The sequence below is a fragment of the Cibotium barometz genome, chromosome 10, assembly GCF_041138505.1.
Source record: "Cibotium barometz isolate CiBa-2024 chromosome 10, ASM4113850v1, whole genome shotgun sequence".
NCBI classification, from domain to species: domain Eukaryota; kingdom Viridiplantae; phylum Streptophyta; class Polypodiopsida; order Cyatheales; family Cibotiaceae; genus Cibotium; species Cibotium barometz.
In genome coordinates, this window is record NC_141055.1 from 33993767 (window position 1) to 34005334 (window position 11568).

Here is an 11568-nt window from a genome sequence, read left to right on the forward strand (position 1 = left end):
CTGAACTTCCTTGGTCTATGTCATCTTGTCCATACCGGACTTATGAAACATGAGCTTCAAAATAATACCAGCTCAACCATAATGGCAAAGCCTTCGCATACTCACCTTGGCTGCAATACTTGCAAGAGAAGAAAGCCAACCTTGTTGATCCAACCGTTTCCCAATCTAGTGAGATGTATTCACAGAGGGCTAAAGATGAAAAGACGTTGGATCAACCTTGCCCAGGCCCCTTTCTCACCTGGAGCAGTGACAGTATATTCTGGCATTACAGGCCCCAATGTGGCTTTTCCACCCTCCGCACTGATGTGATAGTGGCCAACCGTGGAGAGAACCCCCAACCCCAACCCCCCCCCCCCCAAAAAAAAAAAAACCCAAAATATACCTCTACCAGGGTTGTAATCTGCCTCCCGGCAGCTGTTGTGTTGCTTTACTGATGGAACTTGGAAGATCTCCTTATGAAAACAGGTTTAATCCACTCCAATGCTCAGCAGACATAATGAATATAGCATTTTTGTGCGCTTCCATAGTAAGCAAAGACAATTGTGGTCCACTGGTTCCAACGGAAAATATCTTCTAGTTCGGTCAATGTGATTGTATACTTTAATGGTGAGGGATAAATTTTACTATTCTAACCTGCAAAACTTCAGGACACAACCCTCAAATGACATAAATGTAAACCCCAGCATAGTCAAGCTTAAACATTTAGTCTTTAACACCGAAGAAGCAGACTCTCCAAGGTGAATACAAGCATTGTCTGGCTCAAACATGTGTGCTACATGTGTGCTATAGTCACCAACACCAGGAAAGCAAGCAAATGGAATGTCGGAATGTGCCCTTATCTCCTTCGCATGCCACGTCCTCTTCCCCTGAATCCACCCCGTCCTCTTCCAGCCATGGCATTAGCAGCACCTTCCCCTTGTGCACTTTCCGACTGCATACATTAACAACATGATCAGAAGCATAGCCTGATGCCAGTCTTACAATAGGCACATAGGAGAGACAAAACTCACCTTTGGGTTCCTTATTGTCTCATCAACGCTAAGAACTAAGCAGGCAGCTTCAGTGGCTGCATTGATGGCATTAATCTACCAACAGACCCAAGAAGTACCAGTAAGTAGTCATGTTTACATGGAAATGTTCTTGATATGAAACATTTAACTCATCACCTCACCTTGACAACAGAGGGTTCCCACACAAAGTTGGCAAACGTGTCAATGATACCTCCATTATTTATGTCCACCCCAAAGAGGGCACCTTCTCCTGAAAGTGAAGAGAGCACAGTTAGCCTGAACAGATGAGAATAATTGAATGCAGCTTATTGCTAGAAGAATGAGTCAAAACTTGGCCAGATTATGACTGAAGACAGTTATAAATCACGAGGTAAGCAAAGTTGTCACACCTGAACCCACTGCATGTTTTTGCCTTAGCTTGTTCAGTACATCTGTTGCATCAAAGCCAGCATTATCACAAAGCTGACGGGGAATCACCTCCAAAGCTTTTGCATAAGAGTTGATAAAAAGCTGGGATTTCCCAGCAATCGTTCGGGCATGTTGTCTCAAATATCTGCTGAGCTCCATCTGAAAGAGGTAGGCACAGTCCTGTCAATGAGCTTCCATTTGTTTGTAGCTGAAAACAATAAAGTTTACCATGAGAGCCATACATCAATAGCTCCACCACCAGCAACAACTGCAGAGTTCTTCAGTGCTCTCCTAACTATCATGATGGCATCGTGTAGGCTTCGCTCAGCCTCTTCAATAAACTGCAATGTCAGTATAGTTTTGCAGAAAATAAGTACTCCTGTATATGCTCATCAAGTGTGTAAGATATCACACATCCTTAAAGTCAGACCTGATCTGCTCCACCTCGCAGTACAATTGTGGCCGTCTCTCCAGATGGGCACCCACTAAAGATATTGAAACGTTCGTTCCCCACCTGCTTCTCTTCAAAAACCTCACATAGACCAAGAACCTGCAGATCCACAAATGATCATCCTGGCTGTGCTGCCATTGAAGAGTCCCAATGCCCACACACATAGTAGGTGCTGAAGTGTCTCACCTCAGGAACAATGTTGTTAACACTGGTTTGAACTGAAGCTCCAGCTGCACTGGCTACTCGTTGAAGATCTTCTTCAGTAACACGGCCAGCACAAAATATGTCTCGATCTGCAAAATACTGGAAAACATCTCAACCCAGTTAATTTAGAGCTAAACTGGCCTACCACCCACACTGTTTAAAAGAAAGCCAAACATCCCTTCACAGCATGGCTCATTCAATCATTCAGTCTCTTATACCTTTGGCCTGATCAAAGATAGCACACCGTGCCACCTACATGCATTTATGAGCCTTCACTTCAGCCTAATCCCTCCTACACATTACTGCAAACAATCAATGGCAAACGGTGGCCTATACTCAATGAAGCCAATGCCACGCCACTGGTGTTGCACCCTACCTATCCGCCAGCCCTCCAGCCATCATCCATATGATGTGAGAGAAGGAAGAAAGGGGAGAAGAGGAAGAAAGCGGGAGAGGGGGAGAGGAAGAAAAAGGGGAGGGGGTTAGGGCCAAAAACACCCCCCAATCCCCCCCCGCAGCGGTGCAGGCAAACTATATTACCACGAGTGTTCTTATACAAGATGATGTGGTAGCCAGGAAATCACACCAACCGGTCACACCAAAAATCCTAGTAAACATGAATGAACAAATCAAACAAACGAGTTTCTAAGAGCGCCGCTCTTCAAAACAGGTGCACTGCTCCAATCTGTAGTATCTCACCACACCCATGCCAGAGAACACTCCCACTAGGAGCTTCCGTAGCCACCAGGCACCGCCCAGACAATTTGAGGCCTGTCAAGCACTCAATCCTGCAGACACACGCTCAAGGGTCCACCCTCTAAGGGCTGTCCACACTGGTTTTCAGCATGACCAGCCATGCATAGATCTTGTTCCTTCACTATGCACCACACAGAGTGTCTTCCAAACTTTTTCCATAAGTATAGACATGGTTCCAAGGTTTCCAGAGGCCAAAACTAGCCCAAAACTCTAATTTTCAGCCTCCAAACTGTACGGCCAGCGGAGAGAGAAGAGAGAGAACATTCTGCTAGTTTCTAATCAGCGAAAGGACCACTTGTAGGGGCCTTGAGAGCAATCATTCAGCCCATAGAAGCATGAAGAAGCCATCAATCAGCCCTGGTATTGCTGAATATGCAGAAAATCAGCCGAGAAATATACAGTTCTCGCAACAGAATTACTCCAAAATCAGAAATCAGCCCCAAAACTGACTTCTCGCGCAACAGAAGTCCACCACAGCATAGTCTACCAGCTTTAGAACACAGCTGGCATCAAGAACCAAGCTCTGGAATTAGTAGAGAAGAAGTCCCCTAGCACTGTAGCTTCAAAACCAGCTGAAAACCCTCAATTTTGAGCAAGAGCACAGTACAAAAGTTCACGTCCGAGCTTGGAGTGCGGCAAGCCAGAGTTTGCTTCTTCACAGTGGTGGCCCTTCAAAGGGTTAATTGGGGGTGTACTCTCCTATGTGTCTGTCTCCTTCACTCTCTTTTGTAACTATCATCAATTTGTGAGGGATGAATTCTGCTCTAACCAAGTAAATTATTCTATCTCCCACACAAGAGATATGAGAACTTCTTTTGACATCAATGGAATGACCACCAGGAGCGTTGCACCTATCTTGCCATCAACCCCTGTGATCTTGATGCCTGACTGATCTTGATGCCTGACAAGCTTCAACTAGTAGAAAAAGTAGTGTTGGCGAACTGTCACCTATCAGGTAATGCCATTGTTTGGTGGCACGATTGATCCAAGGCCCACACCATGCATGTTGCAAACTATGAATGGAGCCAATTCGTCACAGATTTAAAAAAGCATTTTTTTGTCGCCAAAGGAAGAGGTTGCAACAGCCGCTATTGGCTTTTGAGGACCTTTACCATGGTCTCATATGGTCGAAAAGGACAATCCAACAAGAGGCAAAGTTGCTCACCATGGGCCTAGGTGACCCACCAAATGAACCCATTGGACTGATGCTCTGTTGGTTGGCAATTATAGGGGAAAGAATAAGTTTACACACATACACAGAGAGGGTGGGCGCACCAAGGCTGTCATGTGCACAGTGTATATCTACCGTGTGCTACACGTACACAAGACTAGCTTCGAGGTTTGGGGAAGCTTGGAGCTAGGCAGGCTGATTGGCGAGCTGAGTTAGGGATAGACTAACGGGCGGGCACCCAAGTATGGACGGGCGGGCACCCAAGTATGGACGGGCGGGCACCCAAGTGTGGACGCCCGATGACCGACCAAGAGCCTGTAAAAGGGTGGCCAAGGTTAATCAGTAGTCATATAGAGTCTCGTGAGTCTTTGTGAGAGCTCTATGGTCAGGAGCCTGGATCTAGTGCAGACGTGCACTTGCTTCATGTAGCCGAGGCCGGCAACAGTCTCTCGAGGCCCACGAGGGTAGCTTCGTGGCGGTATGGGACGTCACGAGGTAGAGATTGGTTGGTACGTCCATCTAATTAGCTCAGCTCGTGGCTCGGTGGGGACAACCAAGTCTTGTGGGCTTGCCCACGGCTATCAAGGTTGGGAGGTGAGTCAACCTCAATCAGGCCAACACCCCCTTCACGTTGTTCGTTTGTTTGCAGGTTTTGAGTCTTGTACCAGGAGCGTCCTACGAGGAGATCCTATGGGGATTTGATAGTGGTTTCACCAGGAGATCCCATGGGGATTTGACGAAGGCATTGCCTAGCTTGCACAAGTCGTCTAGGTCTAGTGAGCACAGGTGTGCGAACTCATCAGACTCTCAGAGGCATGGAATTAACAACACTAAGTTTGGCGATCGTGGACTGTGAGGGGCTATGGGCTGGTTTCAGCCCATTGTGCACACCCACAGGGAAGGCAAAAGGCCACAGGGGACACCCACCCATAGGCACCCATCATTGGGGAGGCACGTGTGGAAACACATCGCATCAATATTTTTATGTGTCCTCTTTTCAAGGCATCCAGCCCTCTTCCCAGTCAGCAAGCATCTAGGGGCCCAAATCCACTATATAAGGGCGCTCCACCCCCTCATTCCAGGCAACTAACTACTTGCCATAGTCACAGGGGACAGAAGGGACGTCTGCTTGGAACGCGGGGATGCCGAATCGGGACGGAACAGCGACGGGGACGGACAGACGTCCCCCACGACGCGTCACTCACAGGGGACGGGGACGGGATGCCGCAGCAACGGGGACGCCAGTGGGGGACGGCTCTGTGGGGGGATGGCAGAGAGCCGTTGCATTTTTTTATGGTTGTTTTTTTGTCGTTGCCTCCTCTGTCCCTCTCCTTCACTCCCTTTTGTTCGAACCGTCAATTTGTGAATGCTGAATTCTGTTCTAGCCAAGTAAATGATTCTATCTCCAAGCTTCCACATGTCACACTTTCTTAGCATCTATACTGCATCCATACTGGAACAAAGCATTTGACAATTCTTAGGTCATTTCATGACACTTCCGTTTTGTAGGTTATTGGCCATGGTATGTATTCTATCTGTCATCCCTATGTGGTAGCCTTCTTGTTCATCCTAAGTTGTACATCCTGAGCCTTCCCATTTTCACATTGAGAGGTAATACTTTATGAAATCAGAATCTCAAGAGAAAAATCATCTCAGTTTAAGATGTTTTTCATGATCTGTCAACAACCTCCAAAGATAAGAGCATCCCCTCTCTAAAGTACCTGTGTGCCAAGGTCACCAATCGCAAGCCTGGATAAAACAATTTTTGCTCCACTCTTCACACATTTGTCCAGCTTGTCATAAATGATGTTCCATTCTGCATCAACAATAGACTGATACTGCGCAGGATCTGATAGCCTGAAAAAACAGACAGATCCGCATTCATATTCAGAAGATTATGAACTTGGTCCCTGCATATACAGCAAGCAAAGCACAAAAGAGTATATGTTTAAAAGTAAGAAAAGTGTCCATATAGGTTAAAGCACTTCACAAGTTTTTGTCCATTTCTTTTTTACATAATGAAACAGCGGCAAGCTTTTATAGACGCTGGATGGGAGTGTTAGATCCTCTTCAAATCGGAAACTCAAGCCCTTAAAGACCACTGTGGAGCCTTTGGTCTCCTGGTTCTATCTCCTCATCTCCAGAGTTTCCCCTCAGACTGTAGGCAACTCAACACCAACTCACATCCCCCCCCCGGGGGGCGCACAATAAACACTCTTTGTAATTTCCTAAATTCTATTCTCTCCAGGGTTTGCAAAGAGGAAAATGGGTTTTCAGTACAGTCAGGTAAAACTATTCATTATTCTCTTTTGCAGAGCATGACAAATGCATGGGCTCCTTTTCTCTTCTACTTGGCATCATTAGGTGCTTCCCCCTTGCCACATTACCTCTACTCACTCCATGCAATTCAACTCTCTAGGAGGGATGCACTTACCTACATCCTTGAATTACAGCACAGACTGCATACTCTTTACACCTGAACACCGCTCCATCCTCCCTGGACCTACTATGCTCAGATGCATACAAAGACACATGGATTCTGGCAAACTTAACATCCAAGGCCAAACCCCACCTTGAATGCAGAGCTGCTATAGGTTGCTTTATGTATAGAGATCTTCTTTCAGGGATCACAAGGTCTCCACAACTCAAGTGATTCAAAGGAACGTTCCAAAACCTTTCTGAAGATTTTATCTAATTTCCCATGCTTGAAAAAGAGCAGATGCCAACCAAAACTTGGAGAAATTTGAGAAACAAAAATAAAATGGCCAATGCATGCAAGCATGCACCCATGAAATTTCAAGTCATAGGCTTCACTTTGACATATGTGTAAGCAATATGCTCCAAATCCAAGCACCTTCACCTTAAATCTGTTAACAAAAGCTGAAAACTAGAGACTATGTAAAGAGAGAGAGAGAGAGAGGGAGAGGGAGAGAGAGAGAGAGAGAGAGCAGAAAGAAATTTTTATTGACATCTAATAAGACCAGAAGGGTCTATGAGACCATGGTAATACACCCAAAGCACAGCTACCATGCACATGGACATGAAGAAACACAAATGTACACATGCATAAGTATGCAGAACGATAACACTGAGATGAAAAGAATCTTTTAACAGTATAGCCAAGTGCCAACCACGTATCATCCACATGATGTCAACACAGTGCAAGAAATGGGACTCGAACCTGATGTCTTAAATCGGAGCCCAATGTGCAAAACCACTATGCCAGCACTCCAAACAAAGAGAGAGAGAGAGAGAGCAGCCAAATCAATTTTCTTGATTGTAGTTCCTGTAGGACTAGAGGCATAATAAGATAATAAGATCCATTTCTTTATCGAATATCCTAACAGAGTGATGAACAGTGTGAAGCAAAATCATGATAATACAATCTATGACACAACCTCGCAAGCAGCACTCACTTCATGAGTGTGTAAAAATTGACTTCATGCGACATCGGGGAGTGATGCTGCATGATCATTTAACCAAGACGCAGGCAACTTCTTATCACACGGCAATGTGACACCTTTTAATCCCTAACAAAGGCTATATTTGGCACTGATCCAATTCGTTACAATACATTACATTGCAATGAGGCCTTCAGTCATCTCAGTTTTGTGGACAACGCCCTTGCTTACCTGACTTCAGCATTCTCTTTCTCAGACTTCAGCTCCAGCTCCACGTTCAAAAGCAGTATTTTTGGATTCTCAAACTTTTTGGGTTGTTGTTCAAAACCAGCATAAGAAAATGTTTTCTTGAAAGCAACACCTTTCACTAAGAAAGAGTCACGCATGGTTCCTCCAGGCACCTGAAAAACAAGGAATGTTTTGTTATTATGTCACAAACACTATCACTCCTACATGCTTTTTGTTTTCAACTGGCCTTTTGGCCCAAGATCATCCCATAGTTACCAAATTTCACCGTCTGTAGACAGCCGCCCGTAGGCGCTTATTTATCCACCCGTAGGCAATGCCGCCGAAAAAGCACCAAGGGGGGTTTTGAACCCAGGACCTCTTGGTCCTAGGCAAACACCTTCACCACTTGAGCTATCACCTCATTGGCATCACTCCTACATGCTTATACAGGCAGCCACAAACAAAAGACAATGTTTTACGAGCATACCTTTTTTATTCCAATCATGTTCAAGCGATCATCTTCCCCAAGAGACGTCACAGCATCAACAACCATCTTGGCAAAAAATTCCTTCTCTCCACCTATTAACTTTGAAGAAAGTGTCGTTGCTGCACACTTTTCCAGGAGGGACTTTTTCTCGTCCAAGCTTTTCCTTTCAATGCTGATGGCAAGCTCTTTTATCTTTGCAATAGCCTGAATTAGAGTAAATAATGACAAGCTTGTATCCCATAGTTTAAATGATATGTGGAGAAGTGGCTAAGTTTTGAAAGGGGGAAGGGGGGGGGCACATATCTTTCTTTTGAAAGAATCGCTAAAATTACCAAACATTACGAACCAGACTAGAAGCAGTGCGAAAACTCCTGATGAGATTCTGTGGATGAACACCCTCCTCCACAAAAGGCTTTGCTTCTCTCAAAAATTCACCGGCTAAGAGAACAACTGTGGTAGTGCCATCCCCTACCTGCAGCATAGACAATCCAGCGCACCACACACCAAATTGTCAGCTCCTTCAGAAAAATTGCATTGAACAATAACAACCTACTCTATTGAATTTGAATTAAACATAACAATTTTCAATTGACATGCCATCAAAAAGCCTCCAGCTACCACACTAGAAGACTGACTACTCGTCAGCATAAAAGCTATTTAACCAAGTCTAATAACCCACAAGTGGGGCGATATCATGACAAGCATGTTCAATGACACACTAACCTCTCAAGCTGCTTTTCACAAAAAAATAGAAATGTCTTTACAACTGATTCCATTGACTATCCTTAACTGACATGCAAGGGCTAAGCACTCACATGGCACTTTGAATTGTGCAGCAATACGTGTCAATGCTCCTGAGGGGCAGAGAGTCTACATAGCAGGGCAAATTATTGGTAGAAACGGTCGTGAAATTCCCACACTGCTCACTTGTATAGGCAGCTTAGTGTACCTGGTGATTATACCTTGTAAACCAGGTACTTGGGCCTAAAGCCTCCTCAAAGTGGTGTGAAAAGTAGCTAAACCGAGCTGTCATCTTGGTAGGAGTCATAGTTCTAGCCAAGCTTCATATACGGGTGAATCATCTTGGGTTACAAAATATGCATGTGAGCTATAAGGGCCGCAACCACTCATGACGCACATCATGGAAAGTTGAATGGGTCCACCATCATGTTGATTGTTGTTGCCTGAAGTTCAACATGAAGGAACTTGAGGGAAATTTCGACAAGGAAGAGATACTAGCAAGAACATAGAGCTTTTTCGAACAAAAAGCAGCCACGACCATGAGAGCAAGCATAAACGAGGCAGCCCCCAAAAACAGAGGAGGTTTGCAAGTCGAGATAGGACCATGAAATGAAAGGCCAATGCTTGCCACTTCATGTGTGCTGAAATGAAATTAATGGTAATTAGAGGAGTAGGCAACAAAAACAAGCTTCGAAATACAATATTTGTTATAACACTAAAGCTATGAAAAAAAGTGACGCAGCCCATAGCAAAACAAAAGCAACACGGCAAAAGATGCAACAAAAGAAAATAGCATAGCAATGAATAAAGCATGCGTTATTAAGGCAACAACAAAAAGATAGCTCATTCGTTTGGGGTGAACAACATGGTTGTGTAGCCTAGTGGTAGAGATCATGTCTTCAAGACATCAATGGTTCAAGTCCTACCTTGCCTCTTTTGAAAGGGGGATGGGTCCCTTTGCACAAAGGAAAGCTTGAGTACGGTATATCCTTAAAAATTAAAAAAAGATCATAGTGGTGAACATTTTGTCCAGCCTGAGGTGGCATGGTCTCCCACGTGAAAAGGGTACAATTGTGGCTGCAAAGCAGCCAGATGCCAATCAAAGGCTAGCGGGGACTTGAACTCAAGACCCCTCTTTCCAAATCACAAACCCACACCACTAGGCGTGGTGGTGCACACTTTGCCCAAGGCACAAACCAAAAAAAAAACACTTCACTGCAAATAATCAGAAATGTCAGCTTTTCTTGTAATTGACGTCTTGATATTGCTTGTTTTGAGAATCTTCAAATGTCACAGTTATTGCAAAGGGATTGGTGTCTAGCACAACATGGATCTGAGAAAACCATTCCACAGTAGAATGTTTACCTTTGCTCATAAATGTTTATTTAAAAAAGAGCCCTAAGTGTGGTTGCACACACACAATGTCTATGTCTGCAGAAAAAAATGTCTTTGAAAAAAAGTTTTGCCCCATTTCTGAATAAAAGTTTTCAAAAGATATCCCCAAATAATGCATATTTTAGCAGGTCTGCTTTCAAAAGATATTGCCACATGATGCCTACTTTTGCAGGATATTACCAGATAATGTCTATTTTTGCAGACTATTCAAGAAATAATTCCAAACTTTGTCTGTGTGATTAAGCATGTATATGTCAAATTTAAAAAAAAACAAATTTTAAAGCAACCAAGAGGGGGTGAAGACCTCAGAGTCTTGAGATTTGGCAATGTCGACAAGAACTTTCGCCGCAGGGTGGATGATGTCAAGTAGCTTCATGATGGTGGCGCCATCGTTGGAGATGGTGGTAGACTTGTCATCATGGATGAGCTTGTCCATGCCACGGGGGCCAAGGGTTGTGCGCACGGTGTCCACCACGGCAGTGCAGGCATTGATGTTGCTGATCAGCTGTGCCTTCCCCTGTGATGTATCTGTCCCTTCCTTCAGCAGTATGATCTGGGGTTGCTGCACGAAGCACACAAAAAAAAAGGCACGTCACTGCTCTGTCAAAGGAAGGCATCCTCAGCAACAGAAAAGACACTATGATCTAGGGTTGCTCCTATAAAAAGCAAAAGAACGCAAACAAAGCAAAGAATGATATAGGGTTCACAAAAGGCAAGAAAAAACAGACAAAGAACTCGGGGTCCTGCAAAAATACTGCTCTGTCAATGAAAGGCAAACGTTAAGAACTCAGTTTGACCTGCGGAAGAAAAGAAGCAGGAAAGCCAAGATCATAAACATGGGCATCTTCGCGTGAACACTCACCATCATAGCCGCCATGTCTGCGGATCGCGCAGTAGGTCTCGCAGAAGATGCTGCTGATACCTCGTGTAGTGTAAAGAACTTCAAGTTTTGGTGGGAATTTGGTTACGCTGCTCTCGTGACCTAAAGGTTTTTAACATCATGGTGTTGAGGTTTATGCAATTGCTATTGGGGTTTAATGCATTACTTACCTACCTATGGTATTGAGCTTGAGCTTCTCTTGACCTTTCATTCACCATGGAACAAGCAAAGAGACCTCTAGCATTTAGACTAACATTTAGAAGTAGTTTGTCCCTAATTTGCACTCATACACAAAACAAAAAAGCCCAAAAAAATATATGGTAGTCCATCCCTATGCCCTCAATTGTTATCCTCATTCAACTCTCCTGAGCCATAGAGGGGAGATCCCTTGCCTAGGAGCAATGGGGACAAAGGGGATTATCCCTTTTTCTTGTGC

At 44.5% G+C, this 11568-nt stretch overlaps 1 protein-coding gene across 1 annotated transcript; it reads right to left on the reverse strand.

Annotated features, from left to right (window-relative positions):
* Window positions 1-494: 494 nt before the first annotated feature.
* Window positions 495-11359, reverse strand: LOC147634820 (T-complex protein 1 subunit eta). Its single transcript, XM_086804009.1, has 13 exons — window positions 11115-11359; window positions 10557-10814; window positions 8463-8588; window positions 8117-8320; window positions 7633-7802; window positions 5722-5857; window positions 2056-2172; window positions 1849-1968; window positions 1661-1759; window positions 1400-1577; window positions 1172-1260; window positions 1011-1085; window positions 495-931 (listed from the first exon to the last, which is right to left on the reverse strand). Exons 1-13 carry the CDS (start codon window positions 11127-11129, stop codon window positions 836-838), a joined length of 1683 nt encoding a protein of 560 aa, XP_086660135.1. The 5' UTR covers window positions 11130-11359; the 3' UTR covers window positions 495-835.
* Window positions 11360-11568: the final 209 nt, after the last annotated feature.

Excerpts from the sequence above, each read along its gene's own strand:
- LOC147634820 (XM_086804009.1), bottom strand. Across the intron at positions 1,760-1,848 it reads TGCGAGGTGGAGCAGATCAG|TTTATTGAAGAGGCTGAGCG; the intron begins GTCTGACTTTAA and ends CTGACATTGCAG. Across the intron at positions 932-1,010 it reads AGACAATAAGGAACCCAAAG|TCGGAAAGTGCACAAGGGGA; the intron begins GTGAGTTTTGTC and ends TAATGTATGCAG.